Here is a 20,082-nt window from a genome sequence, read left to right as displayed (position 1 = left end):
GTTCCACAAGGAGGGTGCCACTACCAAGAAGGCCCTCTGCTTAGTTCCCTGTAACTTTGCTTCGCGCAGTGAGGGAGCCAGCAGAAAGAAACAAAGCTTTATTATTTTCTACTTCTGCAGAGTGCTTTCACTCCAAATGCTGAAAGATAGCTCTATGCAGCACTCAGGCTGGAACTGCCATTATAGCAGAACCTCAAATGTTGGCTCATCACCAGCCAGCCTCAAAGAGGACCTGCTTTATCTGAGTAACTACCGTACTTCTGCCTTTAGCATGAGGAGCCTCCTCATTTAAAAGGGCCAAGCCTACTTTCACGATCTTAGCTCCAATGGGGACAGGAGGAACCTGTGGATCCACTAGGACTTCCGAGGCTGAATCTCATGTGGGAAACAGCATTTCCTCAGGCCAGGAAAGTCCTGCCACAACAGGCCCCATTTGCACCAGTGTTTCTGGCATAAGCGGAGTACCTGGGAATAGCTCTGAGGAAAGTTATTTCTCTTGCTCCAAATCCCTGGCCTCATTCCCCAAAATTGGGGAGCTGAACCCGTTACCATAACAACAACAAAATCCCCTCAAAGAATGAGCAAATATGTGATTGGCAGTCATCCAAAATAACAGCCATTCTTAGGAAGCATTACTTACCAGTTGAGGTGACTTCATCCTCTGCCCAATCAATGCTTTCTAAAAGTTCCTTTTCTTCCTCAGGCAAAACCAACTCCTCAATTATCTTCAGGCCAGGAGGCAAGGCTGTAGGTGTCATGTTCTCCCAAGGAACTAGGAGTATAAAAAAAATTGAAGAACTCCCCATGCTGTTCTTTCAAGCTGCATAGACATACAGTTCTCGAACAACCAAGTTCTGTAATTATCTAGATGTGATGTTCAAATTTGCCAGTTTTTAAATGCTCTCTAGGCAGGTAGCAACATCAAAAATGACCAAGCAGTTAAATATAGGGCTTGGCTGGAAGCAACACTAAACCGTTGTTTATATTACCAGAAAGAGCCTAGCTACCCACTCCTACCCCTCCATGCTGCCTCATTCCCCTCTGAAGCAGCCAGCAGGTGTAGTTTATAAGCCTTTACTTCCATTTTTAGTTAACTGAAGCTTGCCTTATTATCCTCACTCAGACAAACTGTGGTTAATCTTAATTTTGGTAAGTGGAAACAGGGCAACTTCAAACCACAGTTTATAAAGCTGGCTTACTTTCACCAAACACAGTTATGATTAACCACAGTTTAGGGTCTGAATAATATGCTAACCGGTGTGTCCTCTATAAGGTAAAGGGGAAAGCTTCCAATCTCATCCTTGCAGCAGGAACAGTGAGAGGGGCTGCACAAGCCCAGAAGAGAGACTAGGCTTCTTCTTGTAATAACAAACCATGGTTGAGAATTGCATATAATATACTGACAGAAAGGTGCTGTAAGAAGTAGATGTAGGGGGAAACCTGCTCACCTCAAGCCCCTGCCTGACTAGAAAGATCTTGGAAAACCTCTTATAGAAAGCGCATTAGTGAATTAAGCGATAAAGCCAAAAACAAGCTTAATCGGAGACAGTAATCCTTCTAGTCATGCGCCACAGGCTTGGTCCCCACACATTGTGCCACGCAAACCCCCTTCTGTTTAGGACCAGAGAACCCGGCTGCTTTTCAGATTCAAACGCCTGACTGCTTTGTCAAAGGAAAAGGTCACCATTTCCCCCGGCTGTTCCAGGTGAGATGTCAGCAGCCTTCGATTGTCTCTTCCCAGGACTTCTCACGAGGATTGAGAGTTTGTTTGTGGCCAACAGGCGATGAATACAGAGCGGGGAAAGAAGACATGTCTAAATGCTACGTCCAGGATCAAAAGAACGACAAATCTTTGAGCCCAAAGGTGCGTGGAAGCGAGTTAGACATTTTTAGCAGCCCCCTCCCCAGCTGAAGGGAGTTTCAAAAGCCATTTAACACTACGGGAACAGGGTCAGTTGCTCAAAGTCACAAAATTTACTTCCTTTGGATCTTGGACTAGGGTTGCATATACACTATGTGTTTATAAACGCCATCTCCAACTCCTCAAAAAATTCCATCAACAGTGTCTCCGAAAAATTTCCTACATCACCTGGGAAGACAGGCAAACTAATGCCAGTGTACTGGAAGAAGCAAAGATCACCAGTGTCAAAGCAATGATTCTTCAAAATCAACTTCGCAGGACTGGTCATTGTTGTGTGGATGCCTGATTATCATCTTCCAAAGCAACTACAGTCGAACCTTGGTTTTCGAACAGCTTAGTTCTCAAACGTTTTGGCTCCCGAACTCTGCAAACTGCGTGTTCCAGTTTGTGAACTATTTTTGGAAGCCGAATGTCCGACGGGGCTTCCGATTGGCTGCAGGAACTTTCTGCAGCCAATCAGAAGCCGCACTTTGGTTTCCGAATGTTTTGGAAGTCGAACAGAATTCTGGAACGGATTCTGTTCAACTTCCAAGGTACCACTGTACTCTATTCCGAACTTAAAAATGGCAATCGTAATGCCGGTGGTCAACAAAAAAAGTTCAAAGGCTCTCTCAAGGCAAATCTTTTTTTAAAAAAGTAGTATAAACACCAACAACTGGGAAACACTAGTGTGCGAGTGCACCATTTGAAGAAGAGCCTTTACCAAAGGTATCATGGGTTTTGAAGACGCTCAAACTCAAGACGAAAGGGAGAAACGCGCTAAGAGGAAGGGACGCTTGGCAAATCCTCACCATGATCAACTCCCGCCCGGAAACCTATGTCCCCACTGTGGAAGGATGTGTGGATCCAGAATTGGCCTCCACAGTCACCTGTGGACTTACTGTTAAAACAATGTTTATGGAAGACAATCTTACTCGGCTACAAGTGATCGCCAAAGAAGAAGAAGATATGTTTAGAGCACATTTTGCTCCCCGTAGAAACCAGGGAAGTGTAGCTCCCAGCATCCTTAACAAACTACACTTCCTCATATTCTTTGGGGGTGCTTTAAATGCATGCAGCCTATGGCCCCAAACCCCCTAAGCAGTGCACCTGACCCTTCCAGTAAGCCCCCTTTCCCCTATCTGCCTGCCACAGATTATCAGCCGTGCAAAAAGAATGCAAGCCCACAAAATTATGGAATATATTAAAATAATATATTCAGAAGTTCGGCAGTTCGAATCCCCATGATGGGGTGAGCTCCCGTTGCTCGGTCCCTGCTCCTGCCAACCTAGCAGTTCGAAAGCACGTCAAAGTGCAAGTAGATAAATAGGTACCACTCTGGCAGGAAGGTAAATGGCGTTTCCATGTGCTGCTCTGAAGCGGCTTAGTCATGCTCAGAAGCGGCTTAGTCATGCTGGCCACATGACCTGGAAGCTGTACGCCGGCTCCCTCGGCCAATAAAGCAAGATGAGCGCCACAACCCCAGAGTCGGTCACAACTGGACCTAATGGTCAAGGGTCCCTTTACCTTCACCTTTAATGTTGATCAGTAACTCAAATAATAATCCAGAAATAATAAGTACCTGCACACATTTCACCTGTTGCATTGCTATATTCCTAAAAGCTGATCTTAAAATAAGATAGCATTCCCTCGATTTCTGATGTTTGGGCTTTCAATACCATCGCTTATGCAGCCAAAACGGCACCACCCACGCACAAGAGGGAGGCATCAGCCAGCGCGGATGAACCCCAGGGTTTACAGAGGTATGCAATGATGACAGGTGGGGAAGAAGGCGGAAAGACCAGCAGAAAATGGTGCCAGACAGGCAGTGCCATTCTCCTCCCTCCTGAGCTCTACAAGAGCAACACTGAGACCAAAGAGGAGGAAACAGGCAGGCAGATCAACTTCTTAGAGTGGTTGTGCTTAAGAAGGCAGGCAAAGATGGGGGGGGGGGGCAGCTGGCTGAGGACAGTCTGAGGTTTATGGGGCTGTGCCCCATTTGCCCTAATGGAGCAGCCTCCACTGGAAGTATGATGCATTTAACAGTGGAAGCCCTAGGTGGGTGGGCTGGCTCTATTTATTTATTAAACCTGCATTTATTTATCTATCTATCTACCTACCTATCTATCATCTATCCATCCTGTATACCTGAAGGAGCATCTACACCCCCATCATTCTGCCCAGACACTGAGGTCCAGCTCCGAGGGCCTTCTGGCGGTTCCCTCATTGCGAGAAGTGAGGTTACAGGGAACCAGACAGAGGGCCTTCTCGGTAGTGGCACCCGCCCTGTGGAATGCCCTCCCATCAAATGTCTAGGAAATAAGCAGCTATCCTATTTTTAAAAGACACCTGAAGGCAGCCCTGTTTAGGGAAGTTTTTAATATTTAACACTGTGTTGTTTTTAACACTCGATTGGGAGCCGCGCAGAGTGGCTGGGGAAACTCAGCCAGATGGGCGGGGTATAAATAATAAATTATTATTATTATTATTATTATTATCATCATCATCATCATCATAACAGCTAAATACAGCAGCAATACCTTTTCCCACAAAGTTGAAATAGAGAACGACAGTTTGGCCAGAGTCCTCCACCGTTATCTCCTTCCCGTTGAGGGAGTCATAGGCCTTTTTGGAGTCTTCTGTCCTTCCGTATTTCACAAACGAATATGGTTTACCGGGAGGCATTAGGAGAGCTTTCACCAGCCCACAATCCTGCACCACGCCGAGCAGTTGGCATCTGCTTACACCATTACCCAGACCTCCGTTGGCAACCACCAGGCTCTAATTATCGGGAGATAAAGAGGAGGGCGGTGGAAGGGGGGGGGAGGACAAGTGAGACCCAGACATGAGTAATCAACACTAATTTATTCATCTGAAAGCAACATTCCATAAACACATCGGAGAAATAAAAGAGGAAATTAGGCTCTTATCCCAGAATTGCTCTGTTTGAAAAACAAAATGAAATGTTTAGATTTGAAATAGCTAGAATTTTTTTTTGTTGTTGTTGTTGTTATGATTTTGATTTATATACAGTGGTACCTCAGGTTAAGTACTTAATTCGTTCCAGAGGTCCGTTCTTAACCTGAAACTGTTCTTAACCTGAAGCACCACTTTAGCTAATGGGGCCTCCTCCTGCTGCCGCGCCACCGGAGCCCAATTTCTGTTCTCATCCTGAAGCAAAGTTCTTAACCTGAAGCACTATTTCTGGGTTAGCGGAGACTGTAACCTGAAGCATATGTAACCTGAAGTGTATGTAACCTGAGGTACCACTGTACTGCCCTTTATAAAAAGATCTCAGGGCAGTGGACAACATTAAAAATATATTTTACAGTGCATAATAATAAAAACATAAAACAAAGCATGGTAATAGACAGCATAGCCATAAAAACTATCATAATAACAGTCATCCACACACATGCACACACCTTTAACAGGCCATAGATTATTTAATGGTCAAAAACCTGGCTAAAAAGGAATGTTTTCACCTGGCGCCTAAATACATTTAATGATAGTGCTAGGCGAGCCTCACTGGAGAGAGCATTCCACAGACGGGGAGCCACCACAGAAAAGGCCCCCTCTTGTTTTGCCACCCTCCAAACTTCTCAAGGTGGGGGGACATAGAGATGGGCCTCAGATGACAAGCACAGGGTCTGAGTCAGTTCGTATGGGAAGAGGCGGTCCTTAAGGTATTGAGATCCTGAGCTGTGTAAGGCTTTATAGGTCAACACCAGAACTTTGAACTGGGCCCAGAAAATAATTAGCAGCCAGTGCAGTTGGGTTGGGTCACGATTGGCATTATATGCTCAAACCATCTTGTTCTGGTGAGCAACCTGGCCACTGAATTTTGCACCATATATAATTATTGATAGCAGCTTTCATTTATGGAAAATCTACTCAAGACATATTAATCCAGGATGGGTAGTTGTCCATTTCACCAACAGCTTGGATTTCTGCCATGTGATCTGTTCCACACCAGCCTTCCCCATCTCCAACCTGCTGCCCTCCAGAGGTTGCTGAACTCCAAATCCCATTAGCCACAGCAAGCCTGGCCAATGAGCCCCATTAAGATCAGTGGGAACGATCTCTTAGTAAACCTACTTAAAACACAATTCACATTCAACTAGGAGCAACTTCAACTCCCAAATCACCTTGGTGGGGTACGACACACACTCAATCCCCTCGTGCCTTAGCAGGGTATGCCTGGCCTTCATCTGTTTTTGCCGCAGCTTTTTCTCTGCTTTACTGAGTCTCTGTTGACCGATGCCGTCTGTTTCCATGATGAAAAGGTCAACGGAGAAGATGCCATCTGGGGGAAAGAAAGGACCAGGTTTTAAATCCCTTGAACGGAACAAAAACAGTCAGCAACAAATCCTGGTTTTGACCTATAAAGCTCTTTATAGAACACCCAATATGGCATTAAATCCTCAGTCTGAAGATACAAACCAGTGTAACTTGCTCACCCCAGGGGCATGGTGGGAGCATTCAGCTCGGTCACGTGACCTGGCAACCCTGCATAGAACCCAGTTTTAATGGCTTGTTTTCCCTCTGCCAGGGTTAGGCAGAGCAGCAGCCGCACTGCTGACCAGGGTTTGGATCTGGTGTGACTTTACACCAGATTCTTGCGCATAGGACTGCTCCCTAATCCTTATAACAACCCTGTGAAATTGGCTGATATTATTCTCATATGTCTCATGAAGTTAGAGATGAGCGCCATGAGATTTCCCCTGAGCCCTTTATGTTTGTTTGCTTTTCTGTTTTATTGTTGTAGCTTATTTGCAATCCACTGTAGGAGCCCTCTGGTTGTGGGAGCAGGATATAAACACAGCACCTAAAAGCAAAATAAGGCTGCTGAAACTGCAACAGAGTCCAACACTGACTGCCCTCCTGCAAATACTTACTGGGAAGTAATTTCCAGTGAACACAATTTCTTTCCTCAACAAAAAAATTTTGGGTTGAGCTCCACAATTAGAGATGGAACAAGCTGATTCAGCCCCTTTGGGGCTATTTCTCACTGTACTGACAAAAGAGAGAGTCTCCTTTGCACCAGTAGATGGTGCACTCTGCCCATTTATAACTCCCCACGGTCTTGAACGTTATTCTCCTTTTATTTCTGGTCATTCCTAGCTTACAGAATCACAGGAGTAAAAAATTGACTTTGCTGTAATCTTAATGCAAGTGAAAAACTTGAGGCCTTCTGAAAAGGTTGGTATTAGCTAGCAAATGCCCTGGAGGTGCCATTAAAACAAAGCAAAGAGGTAAAGTAGCAGAGCATTTAGCAGCAACCTGTGGGTTAAACCACAGAGCCTAGGGCTTGCTGATCAGAAGGTTGGTGATTTGAATCCCAATGACGGGGTGAGCTCCCGTTGCTCAGTCCCTGCTCCTGCCAGCCTAGCAGTTCGAAAGCACGAAGTGAAAGTAGATAAATAGGTACCGCTCCGGCGGGAAGGTAAAAGGCATTTCCCATGCGCTGCTCTGGTTTGCCAGAAGCAGCTTGGTCATGCTGGCCACATGACCCTGAAGCTGTACACCAGCTCCCTCGGTTAATAAAGTGAGATGAGCGCCAAAACCCCAGAGTTGTCCGCAGCTGGACCTAACAGTCAGGGGTCCCTTTACCTTTAAGCTATTATAGCAAGCTGTTCTAAAGCAGGTTCTTAGAAGTGGCCTCTTCTGACTCAGTGGCAGAAGACGTGTCCTGCATCTAGTAAGCCATTTAGGTACCCCTATTTTGGAAAGGAAAAGCTGGACAGAAATTTATTTTATAAATAAACATAAACAAATCTGAAAGGTCCTAGTATGAACCTGTGGCATGTTCACTGGTACCCATAAAGATCCCCCAAGCTGAGGAAGATGCCAGCATGGAAAAGCATTTGACACAGTAGACAGTCATTATCTCCTGGATCAGTTGTTGGATTCAGTATAAGAACAGCTCCTTGGTCAATGAGCGTGGTTAGCACAACCAAATGCAAAGAGAAATTGTACAGAAGTGGGAACTTTGACCGATGCAACTTTTCTTAAATCTGCACGAGAAGCTGTATCTGCAGCAATTTTCTCTTCTACCTAGCTATCGAAAGCACATAAGACCTGTTCTCACGCCCATTGGTCACCCTAGGGCTGCAATCCTTTGCACACTTACTTGAGAACAATACTGCAACCCTGCACACACTTACTTGGGAGTAAGTTCCTCTGAACTCAATGGAGCTTACTTCTGGGAAGGCATACAGAAAACTGTGCTTCCAAGTCTTCTTGATATATATCTCTCACACTCGTATAGCTATTGCTTTTAGAAATTTAAAAATATAAGACCATAGTAAGAGTCTTGCTGGATCAGATTCAGTTCTCATAGTGGCCAGCCAGATGTGTATAGAAAGCATGCAAGAGATCACAAGGAAAACAGCTGTCTCCCTACCTGCAGGTCCCTAAATGCACATAGAGACATTTTTATTGCAGAGAGAGAGAGAATTTTTAGGGCAGTATTTCTGGTTTTGTTGTATGCTACTGTGTGTACATTTAAGTAGAAGAGCAGGATATTAAAAAACCAAAAACATTATCATCATTATCATGGTCGAGTTTCTTGAATTCAGCAGACCGTTCTATACAGCATAGGATCTGACCACAAATGAAGCAACCCATTGAAATGACACAAACCACTGACTCAGTAATGAGCCCCATTCAGCTCAATGGAACTTACTTTGAGTGAGTTGGCATGAAATGGGAGGCCCTTTGCTTCTCTCGATCTTTGAACAGAATTACTCCAACTGCTCTCACACGTGGCTAAACGTAGCATAGAAGCAGTAAGATAAAGGTAAAGGGACCCCTGACCATTAGGTCCAGTCATGACCGACTCCAGGGTTGCGGCACTCATCTCGCTTTACTGGCCGAGGGAGCCGGCGTACAGCTTCCGGGTCATGTGGCCAGCATGGCCAAGCCGCTTCTGGCGAACCAGAGCAGCGCACGGAAACACCGTTTACCTTCCCGCCAGAGCGGTACCTATTTATCTACTTGCACTTTGACGTGCTTTCGAACTGCTAGGTTGGCAGGAGCAGGGACCGAGCAACGGGAGCTCACCCCGTCGCGGGGATTCGAACCGCCGACCTTCTGATCGGCAAGTCCTAGGCTCTGCGGTTTAACCCACAGCGCCACCTGCGTCCCTTCATGGAAGCGGTACTGATGGATAAATAAACATGCTCAAGGTTGCTGTTGTTTTCATAGAATTATGGAATTACAGAATTGGAGAGCTGGAAGGGTCATCTACTACAACCCCATTGCAGTGCAGGAATCTCAACTAGATTTTACACGGGATCAAAGCCAGGACTGTGGTGTCTATTTTTGCTGCCTTTGCTCCACCACCACCACCCCCATGCCTCAAAAAAAGGAGTGCACTGCAAACAGCAGCTGTTATGTCTGGACAGGAATTTTAGGCTACGATCCTTACAACACTCTTTCCAAAACTGAGTTAGCATGACCACATCCTGTTAATAAAGTGCTGATTCAGTGTCTCGGGAGCAGGAGACGCCACGCAAGTCTGAAATCAGGAGAGGAATCCGTCCTGTCTTGGGTTCGAATTTGCAGCCTGGTTAAAAGATGTTGCCATTTGCCTTTCTGCAAAGCAGAGAAAAGCAGAGAAAAGAAACTGGCTTACCTTACAGGAGGGCAGCCATGCTGAAGGAAACAGCCCAACTACAATTCCCATGAAGCTCTTCGCCTACAACTCCCGTCATGCCTTGCAAACTCCCGGCTTTCTTTTAACCCCTTCATTACACGCATGCGGTATCACGTTGCAGAGTTCTTTTTTCATTTCTCCAAACTACGTTGTGTCTCGATGGGATAAAGATTAAGTAAAGCTAACACTGCTTTGTTTTTCAGAGCCCTGAGCGTGATGAAGGGGAAGGAAGGTTAGGTTTTGGTGGAAATCATGCAGCATTATTCCGCACCCTTCTCTGCATTTTAAGTTTCTAAGTGTTTGCAGCCAATATGTGTGGCTTTAAAAAAAATGGGGGGGGGGACTGCAATTTCGTTATAGGCTTAATGTGTAATAAGTCCCACTGAGTTCAATGAGGCTTTCCTCCAGGCAAAAATGTGCAACTGGCTTCAACATTAAACTTAGAAGATAACTCTTGCATTTTATTTTTAAATCAGCAAAAGGGTAGTGGGAATGGATGAGCAATTAATTAAACAGACATGTATACATGCAGTTTTGTAGTGGTGAATTCTGGAGTGCAAGCTTTCCTCATGATCACCCCCAGAAGTCTAGTTACAGGTAGGTAGCCGTGTTGGTCTGCTGTAGTCGAAACAAAATAAAAAAAATCCTTCCAGTAGCACCAACTAAGTTTGTTATTGGTATGAGCTTTCGTGTACATGCACACTTCTTCAGATACCTAAGCTCATACCAATAACAACCCCCCATAAGTGTTTCATTATTTCATAAAATGTATTGGCCACTTGATTGTAAGAAAAACCTCAAAGCGATTTACAAAAAAAAAATAATTAAAAAATACAGCCCTGCTTTAAAACATGCAAAAGTTAAAATACTAAAGCAGATTAAAATTACCTCAACTTTCTAAGCATCTGGCTAAAGCATCCTATCTATAAACAGGAATGCTTTTAGCAGGTGCCGAAAAGAGTACAGTAAAGGTGCCTGCTTGATCTCAATATGCAGGGAGTTCCAAAGGGGTAGGTGCTGCCACGCTAAACTAGGGTACCAGGAGCACCCCAGACCCTGAGATTTCAGGGCCCAAACATGAGACCTGGTTAATGTCGTGGGTGGAGGCTGCCTGAGAGAGCATGTCATTATCACCAAGCCCCTTCTGAGAGTTGCCTCTTTTGTTTCTGCAGTTTGCAAGTGGTACTTCCCTCTCTCCTGGTTCCCCTCCGTGTGACGAGCATGTTCCTATCGTCGTTGTGAACTATTGGAGGCCATGCTTCATTTTATTATTATTACATTTACAGCGGTACCGGGGTTAAGAACTTAATTCGTTCTGGAGGTCCGTTCTTAAGCCGAAACTGTTCTTAAGCTGAGGTACCACTTTAGCTAATGGGGCCTCCCGCTGCCGCCGCCACGCAATTTCTGTTTTCATCCTGAAGTAAAGTTCTTAACCCGAGGTATTATTTCTGGGTTAGCTGAGTCTGTAACCTGAAGCGTCTGTAACCTGAAGCGTCTGTAACCCGAGGTACCACTGTATATACCACTTTTTCTTCCTTTTCTGTTTTTAGACTACAATCCCCATCATCCACTGGTCTTGCTAGCTAAGGATGATGGGAGTTGTAGTCCAAAAAGAAGTGGAGGTCCAAGTTTGGGAAACCCTGAGCTAGATGAACCAACAGTCTGACTTGGCATAAGGCAACTTCCTATATTCCTGCTTTAAAGCAAAACCTTAAGAAGTAATTCTTTTGTAAATGCTTTTTAAAAAAAATAATATAAGAAAAAAGTAAAAACATAAACGAGATCACGTCGCATCCTGGCCAATACAATAAATATACAATTCCCGCCCCCCCAACAACAAAAAAATCTGATTTATTTTCTCATTTATTTATTATCAGTGGTATTTTTCTAGAAATAGAGGTGCCAGAAATCACCACGAATGCCTCTCTTGTTCTCTTATAATGGCATTGCCATTATAAGACGTGCCGGAACCAAGTTCTGGCTGGGGAAAAACCCTGATTATCATCACCATCATTTTTCTGGGGTTTCAGGCAGGTTCTCAGTCAAAGTTAATCGGCAGCTGCTCTCAGATTCAAACCATATATTGCCTTTTGGTAGAGCCCTTCAATTTCTCTTTTGTTCTCCACTCTTTCTCCCCTGCCTCAAAACAGTCCCTGTGGATTCAAGACACAACTCCAAGAGCACGTCTGCTTGCCCACTGGCTTATTGGAGATTCTCTCCATCTTTTTTCTGCTTGCTGCTCCGCAAATAATTCTGAGGCCGGGGGTTGCCAGCCCAGCATCTGTGACCACATCTGTACCTATAGAGGCCCTTTCCTGGCACCCACAGGGTCCCCTCCCCCCACTGAAATTTGGCTTGAAAGAGACATTCTGTTGTAGCTAATGGATCGGTTGTGGTGTGTACTGTGTGTGTGTGTGTGTGTGTGTGTGTGTGTGTGCGCACGTGCGTGTGTTGTGTCAGGAGTCGAGCTTACACTCGAGTAGGACCCTGGCAGAGACACATGCCCGACTGGCATGTTCTCTCCCTCCTGGTCAATTGTTCAGGGGCTTCAAAAGCTTTCTTCTGCCCAAACATCACAGCAACTGATGCCAACCGACACCGGCACACTTAGAGAGCTGCAGAGTCTTCACAGCTTTGCATGACAGACCTCAGCAACATTTTGGCTAATTACTTTATTTACATATAAACACACACGGAGCACTGCAACATGGCTCCCTCTCTCTCTCTAGCATCGGAGATCAGAGAGGAAAAGAACAAAGGACAATAGTCCCACTTCACAGAACACAGTAACACAAACATCCTGTCTCCGTCACTTCCCACTCTGTGGAGTCAAAACATACACCGTCATGTGAAAGACAACAATCCCATGACTGCAATCATGGAGCAGGAATTCTAACATGACAGTTTCTCCAGTGTGCAAATTGGCCCGTGGGGCGGGGAAGTTGGCAACACCTGAGCTAAGTTAAGCATATGTTCTGCTCTCCCTCACTGAAATCACTGGGACTCTGCCATTACGTTGGGCCGGATTGTTCCCTATTGTATGTAAATAATGGGACGGCAGCAGAATGTTTCGTAGCCACATTTAAGTGCATGGCAGGAAAGAGATCTGACAAAATACACATTGACCTAAATTCAAATCAGAGTCCCGCTTCCAGGCAGGGAAGACCAATTCTCTATTGTAACTGCGCTGAGGCTTGAGCTATCCCTCTTTAGAAAGTTACCCAGAGAAGCCTTGCACTGTGTGTCAGGTCGATTTTACATCTGAGCATTTCAGTCAGGTTTTCATATTGTGACTGGTATTATCTAACGCCTGCAGGGAGGGCTAGCTTTTCTATATAAAAACATCCCCCGTTTTGCAAGGAGAAAGCCAAATTGTATTAAAAAGATTCGGCATTGCATTTACCTTATATTAATAACTAATTGTTCAGGTGCTCTTTCTGATTTCTCAGAACTCCTCAGATTTCAGTCCGTAGCCATGAGAGCTAGAAATTTGGTTGTGTAATGCCACAACCAGATTTTGAAATGGATCCTTCATTTTGTTTCAGTATTGCTTCAACCATCTTTGACTTGAGATGTCAATGGGACAGAACGTATGACAAAAGCAATATTAAAATCACTATTATCTCCAGTCCTGATAAAACTGCTGGTTCTGAAAGTCCATGCTTATCTATATTTGCTCTTCCTACATTTCAACTTTCAAGGTGGTGCAAGTGCAAGATTTTAAGAAAGGGCTCATTCATTCTGTCTTTTAATGTGGATGGTAAGCTGCTTCTCCAAATTACTGCCTTCCCACAATTTCCCCTCCCTTGATCCAGATTTTCTTATACCAGGGATACTCTGAGAAAGGAGAGGGTATGTGAAAATCCAGATTGAGGGAAGCAGAGATACCAACTTGAATAAAATATGGGGGGGGGTGCGGACAAGGACAGTGATATTGGAGGTAGGGGGACAAGGACATAGGAGGGATGGCAGAAAAGAAGTTTGAAAGTAAATGGCAAAGCTCTTGACAATGTCCTCCTCCCTTGGCTCTTAAAGCATGTCTTGAATTTAATTTTTAAAAATGACAAGCAACCAGGGAGCTGCTTCCTCTTTTGTCCTAGCAGAGCTCCATGAATCTGTCCCATGGAGCGCACAGTTTCATTTTCTCTTCCTGTCTGTCTCCAATTGCAAGGGCTGTAAGAAATGAGGTTTTCCCCCGATCCCAGCTCTCTTGCATCCAGCAACCCTTTTACAAGTTATTTTACAGGGCTCGATGGGAAATGAAGGCCAAACGTGGAAAAAAGGAGGGGAGGCAGCAATGGCAATCAACTTTGGGGGCCCCTGGCCTCCTCAGATATTTTATGGGGGGCTTGTGGGGGGCAAAGGGACCTGGGCCCCTAGGAGTTGGAGCCTATGGAGGGAAGGGAAAGTGTGGGAAGACAGTGATTTAGAGGAGAATGTCATAGAGTATGGGTAGGCAAACTAAGGCCCGGGGGCCAGATCCACCCAATTGCCTTCTAAATCCAGCCCGCGGACAGTCCGGGAATCAGTGTGGTTTTTTACATGAGTAGAATGTGTGCTTTTATTTAAAATGCATCTTGGGTTTATTTGTGGGGCATAGGAATTCGTTCTTTTTCTTCTTCTTCAAAATATAGTCCAGCACCCCACAAGGTCTGAGGGACAGTGGACCGGCTCCCTGCTGAAAAAGTTTGCTGACCCCTGTCATAGAGCAAGGGATAATTAATGGAGGTATATTAAATGACAGTACAGATGAGCCCCAAATCTCTCACCTAATAAAGCTTAGAAGTTATGGAATCAGATGTCAGGTTCCCTTATAGAACAGTCTCATGGGCCAAATTAGGACCCCTGCTGGGCCCGCAATTAGTTTTGGGCAGACAACTAATGACCCACATGGTAGACATTTATACAATTATAAATAGTGTGGAGATGGTGAACACACATTATTCCAGTTTGGCATGGCTTACTAAATTGCTGTTTGGGCCCATAACCAAGAACCCATTGTATGACTTTGCATTGTCATGCTAGAATTGAAGAAGGTGGTTAAAAGGCCAGCCCAAATAAAAATAAGTATCTGGCTGTTAGCCTAAGGCTGGCTATGGTAGAACAGAAATGCCTTTTTGAAATTTTCAGTGGCTTTTTGTTTCCTAGTCCAATATTCCTCTTTGGCTGGATAAGCTTTTATCTTTAGGCAGAATCAGTACATGTGCAGCTCAGTCCTATTCACGTTGAGTTGGGATGTAAACATACTGCATTTATATGTCAAAATTATTTTTCAAAAACCCTTTTGCTGGCACATCAAAGTCTGCAAATTGTTGCCAGTTCTTCAAAGAGAATGATCCTACAGGTTAAAAGAAAAGAATAACTTAAAAGCTTTTTGCAGTTACGAAAATAGTCTCTCCTTTCAGCGGGGAGAGACGAGGCCAATATTTTGCAAAACTTCTCTGGTTTAAGTTAATATCACAGAATACTCTTCCACCCCTAAGGAAAATTGTGACATTAACCTGAGAAAAAAACCCAGTTCTGTCACAAACAATTAGGATTCGGTGGGCAGCTGGAAGGCTGTGCAACTTTAGCTGGTTATTCTCATGCTAGCTGTGCTAAAGAAGCCATCTTTTTGGCATTTTCTCTCTCTTTAGGGCACAATCCCATCCCTTGTCAAGGAGGCTGTGAGCAGGAGCTTACACATAAGCAGCGGTTCTATCAGAACAGACATTCAGAAAGATGCCCAGAATGAGCAGGAAGGCAGGAGGGGGTGTGGGGAGAGGTGCATATTTTGCTGTCTATACTGGCTTGTTGTGTGACTCTTGTAACGGTCCTGTGATGCACCGAACACGCCAAAATCCGGATTGATGCTTATGTCTATGGTGTGGCTTCAGTCCAGTAAAGGATTCAAGGCCCTCCTTGTAATCTTAAGAATGTAACTAATCCTGGATTACTCACTCCACTGGGGTGGTAACCTGGTTGACTCATCCTTGAATTCTTCCTTGGCACAAGCCTGGCAAAACTGAGCAAGGTTTGCATTCCTGGAGCTCTTAAAAGGACCAGGACATCCCCACTTCAACGCTGTGGGAAAAAAGCCACACACCTTGTTGATTCAGAAGGCAAATGCTAGTGGGGAACTTTCCAGACTGAATAAAGGGTAATCCTTGCATTGGGTAAATTGGAGCCACAGCATTCAGCGAAGTAAGGCAGTTGGTTAAGAAAGACTCCCTGATCCACTGGGGACATTTGCAACGACCTGTAACAGGGCCTTCTCGGTGGTGGTTTCAATTTGTGGAATGCCCTCCGTCGTGAGGTGTGTCAGCCTTCCTCATTACTTACTTTCAAGAGAAATTAAAAAACTGGAAATGTTTTTAAATGTATGGGAAGCAGCAGCACCTTGACCTGCTGTGAGGACACATGATGCTGCCAGCTTGCAAAGGAATCGGGACTTGAGAGAGGTGGCACCTATCCTCTGGCTTTCCCTCCTACTAGGCAGGTGCTGTCTCTGTTGTCTTTTCCACTTTCGACAAGCCTTTTAAGCGGAGATATTTATCCCATTTATCTGTACCAGAACTAGTTTTAACCGTTTACATGCATGGCTTTGTTTTTATATGTTCGCCTTATTTTCAAATATGGATTGTTTTTCATTGTTTTCTCTAAGGAACTGTTTCTGTTTCATGGTGTTTGTTATTGAAATATACTCAGAGTCGCAAAGTGATTTCATGCTCTTTATTCAGCTCATAGTGGTGAGGAGGAATGAATGAATGTCCCCTCAAAGTATCTGCTTTATATACATTATTTACACAATGGGCTGCACATGATTGGCTAATTCCGGAATTCTACTGTAAGCCAATCAGGTTGTGGATTCGCTTCTATCTGGATAATGATTGGGTGGTTCCTGCCAACCAATCATACTGCTGCATTGTTCTAGGATCAATCAGACTGCTGCATTCTGAATCCTATTGTTCTAGGACCAATCAGACTGATGCGTTTTGGATCCTATTGTTCTAGGACCAATCAGACTGCTGCAGTTTGGATCCTATTCAACTCAGTACATATCTGGTCCACAGGAGCCACCCAATCCAGCTCCAGGTGGAAATGAATCCGTGACCTGATTGGCCTACAGGAGAATCTTGGAATTAGCCAATCACATGGGGCCCATTGTGTAAATAATGTATATAAAGCAGACATTCTGGGGGAACTTCTATTCCTCCTCACCACTATAAGCTTAATAAAGAGCATGAAATCCACTCTTGACTCCAAGTATATTTCAGTTTTGTTTTTATAACTTGTGCATTATTTTATTACTTTGGCACCGGTGACAGGCCAGCGTCATCCGCTGCTGAGGAAGCAGGCTAGCTTAGGGGGCCCACACTGCTGCGCCACACAAAGCTCTGTCATTCGGCAGAAGGAAACATCTGCAAGGCTCAGGCGGAATGACTGGGGGACTGCTCCTCACAGCCCACTTCACCTGCCACCTGAGGCCTCATTCTGCCCACCGGTGCCCGTATACTGCCTAGGCACTTCCTACCAAAATCCTTGGTACAATGGTACCTTAATCCATTCCAGAAATCCATTCCAAAACCAAAGCGTTCCAAAACCAAGGCATGCTTTCCCATAGAAAGTAATGCAAAATGGATTAATCCGTTCCAGACTTTTAAAAACAACCCCTAAAACAGCAATTTAAACGGTGTTTCCGTGCGCTGCGCTGCTTTCACCAGAAGCGGCTCAGTCATGCTGGCCACATGACCCAAAAAAACTGTCTGCGGACAAAGGCCGGCTCCCTCTGCCTGTAAAGCAAGATGAGCGCTGCAACGCCAGAGTTGTCTGCGACTGGACTTAACTGTCAGGGTTCCTTTACCTTTACCTTTACCTTTACCTTACTATCTAACGAGAGCATTGATCCATAAAATGAAAGCAATAAACAATATACTGCAGTCACACAATCAATCAGTAGCTGAACTGGGTTCCACACAGTCGCAAGAACAAAAACAAAAAGAGCCGCAAAAACAAAAACGCAAAATAAATAGCAAAAACAGACAGACCTCAGCATAACACTCAAAACGGAAGCGTGGCACTCAAATTGGAAGCATAACACTCAAATCAGAAGCGTAACACTCAAAACGGAGCACGTTTGGCTTCTGAAAAAAGTTTGCAAACCGGAACACTTACTTCCGGGTTTGCAGTGTTTGGGTTCCAAGTTGTTTGAGTACCAAGGTGTTTGAGAACCAAGGTACCACTGTATTGCCCAGGCCCAGGGTTGCCCTTTAGCCTCCCACTTCTCAGCAAAAGCTCTCACCAGGGTCCTCAGAGATAAAGCAGTGGTGTGGAGCATCATCTCGGAACTCACTCAGCCCATGATGGAGGCAGGTCTTCCCGTTTCTGACCGTTGGCAGGAAACAGGTCCCATGGATGTCCTCTTGAGGCCATGGAGTGAGGCTGGGAAGCAGCTTGGAAGTTGCTCTGCCCGCCATGGAGCTGAGGCTTCTTTCCCAAGGATGGTTTATTTGTTTAAATATGTATAGGCTGCAGCTTCATAAAATGGTGGAACATCTCAACATCAATAAAAGCACCAGTAAATGCCGGTTGGTAAAAAGAGATTCACATGGCAAAGGAATGTCTGAATAACACAGTTTTCAGAAAGCATGTCAAAGAAAGTGGGGATGATTCCTGCCGAACTTCTACTGGCAGGGAGTCCCACAGGGCTAGGTCCATATTATTATTATTATTATTATTATTATTATTATTATTATTATTCTGCCCTATAGATCTCAGGGCAGTTTACAGCATAAAATCACAATATAAAAAACAGAAAATGCATAATAAAAGCAAAAGCAAAGACAACCCAACAATCTCCCCTTCCACAACAGGCTTTAAAGGCTCAATCTCTAGCAAAAGCTGAAAGAGCCACAGACACATGGGGGAATCATCAGAAGTGCCCCCATCAGAGGATCCCTAATGTTCTGTTTTTATTTCCTTTGTGGTGAACCATGAGGAAAAAACACTCTGCATATAACTGGATGAATCGCCTCCACTATCCCAAGGGTGAGAACAAATTTTGAGGCTTAAGCTCTAGTTATCTTCTTGGCCACAAAGGCTGTTGGAGTTGGGAGAATCTCCCGGCTGTTGGGAAAATCTGAAGTCAGCCTCACAGCAGCCCTGAGTGATGATTTGTATAATGGGCTATCACAGATACACACATGGTAGCGAGAACTGTTGCGTCTCCTCACATCACTTCAAACCCAAAGGCATTTCATTAGGCGCAGGGGTTGACATTCAGCTGCCAATCATCAAGGCCTAGGTCTCCCCAGGACTTGTACTACTTCAGACTAATGAGGGGGGTTGTGTGTGGAAGAGAACAAACAATGCTCCTCTGTACTGTACTAGGAACTTGGCAAAAATTCCCTGTGCATAGAAAACTAGCAAGTCAGGAAGAAGGCTAGGCTAGCACCCTGACAAACTACCTGTCCACGTGCAGGTATTTTTTTTGGGGGGGGAGGTATGAGGAACATCCAACTATGCCAGGTCAAATACAGGTTGACCACCTCAGTAGGAAATAGGCAGGAATTACACACCAAGCAAAAAAAGAAAAAGGAATTAACCATTGCACAAATTGCAAGGGGTCTGTGTGTCCTACTTCACAGAGGGCACTCCTCTATTTGAGTGGCTGTCTGGTCCAAGTCCAGTTTAAAGATAAAGGACCATAAAATAATAAAGGGCAGGAGCTTTGAAGTTGCTGATCAACCCCTAGTCAGCCGAATGAGCATGCATACAGGCTACAGCACAGAATCCCCCAATATGGTGAGATCATACCCTCCAGCATTTCTCTGATGAATATAGGGGTGTCCCATTCCATAATCACAACTTTACTATTTATACGCCACACATCTGACTGGGTTGCCCCAGCCACTCTGGGCAGCTTTCAACGTATATAGAAACATGATAAAACACTAAACATTTTTTAAAAACTTCCCTATACAGTGGTACCTTGGTTCTCAAACGCCTTGGTACTCAAACAACTTGGAACCGAAACACTGCAAACCCAGAAGTAAGTGTTCCGGTTTGCGAACTTTTTTCGGAAGCCGAACATGCTCCGTTTTGAGTGTTATGCTTCTGATTTGAGTGCCACACTTCTGTTTTGAGTATTACGCTGAGATCTGTCTGTTTTTGCTATTTATTTTGCGTTTTTGTGGCTCTTTTTCTTTCTTTTTTGTGACTGTGTGGAACCCAGTTCAGCTACTGATTGATTGATTGATTGCGTGACTGCACTACATTGTTTACCGCTTTCATTTTATGGATCAATGGTCTCGTTAGATAGTAAAATTCATGTTAAATTGCTGTTTTAGGGGTTGTTCTTAAAAGTGTGGAACGCATTAATCCATTTTGCATTACTTTCTATGGGAAAGTGCGCCTCGGTTTTGGAACACTTTGGTTTTGGAACGGACTTCCGGAAAGGATTAATTTTGAGAACCAAGGTACCACTGTACAGGATTGCCTTCAGGCGGCTCGGATAACTCCACACCCTTCAACATTCAAACCA

General features: G+C 44.6%; 1 protein-coding gene across 5 annotated transcripts in view; it reads right to left on the bottom strand.

The window, feature by feature from the left end:
• Positions 1-20,082, bottom strand: part of ALKBH8 (alkB homolog 8, tRNA methyltransferase) — a gene marked incomplete at its 5' end in the record, with an annotated part of 69,642 nt that overhangs the window by 48,503 nt on the left and 1,057 nt on the right. For 2 of the 5 annotated variants that reach the window (XM_081197645.1, XM_081197644.1), the window contains 3 exons: positions 641-772; positions 4,441-4,681; positions 6,049-6,206. In XM_081197645.1, the coding sequence (XP_081053771.1) occupies positions 641-772; positions 4,441-4,681; positions 6,049-6,206 (531 nt within the window). Of the gene's footprint in view, positions 1-640; positions 773-4,440; positions 4,682-6,048; positions 6,207-6,798; positions 6,820-8,067; positions 8,077-9,539; positions 9,591-20,082 lie in introns of those variants that run through there. The other 3 variants (XM_081197646.1, XM_081197648.1, XM_081197647.1) reach the window with 3 other exon arrangements.

Source organism: Podarcis bocagei (assembly GCF_964188305.1).
Source record: "Podarcis bocagei genome assembly, chromosome: 6".
Classification (NCBI taxonomy): domain Eukaryota; kingdom Metazoa; phylum Chordata; class Lepidosauria; order Squamata; family Lacertidae; genus Podarcis; species Podarcis bocagei.
This window is presented reverse-complemented; position numbering and strand designations above follow the sequence as displayed.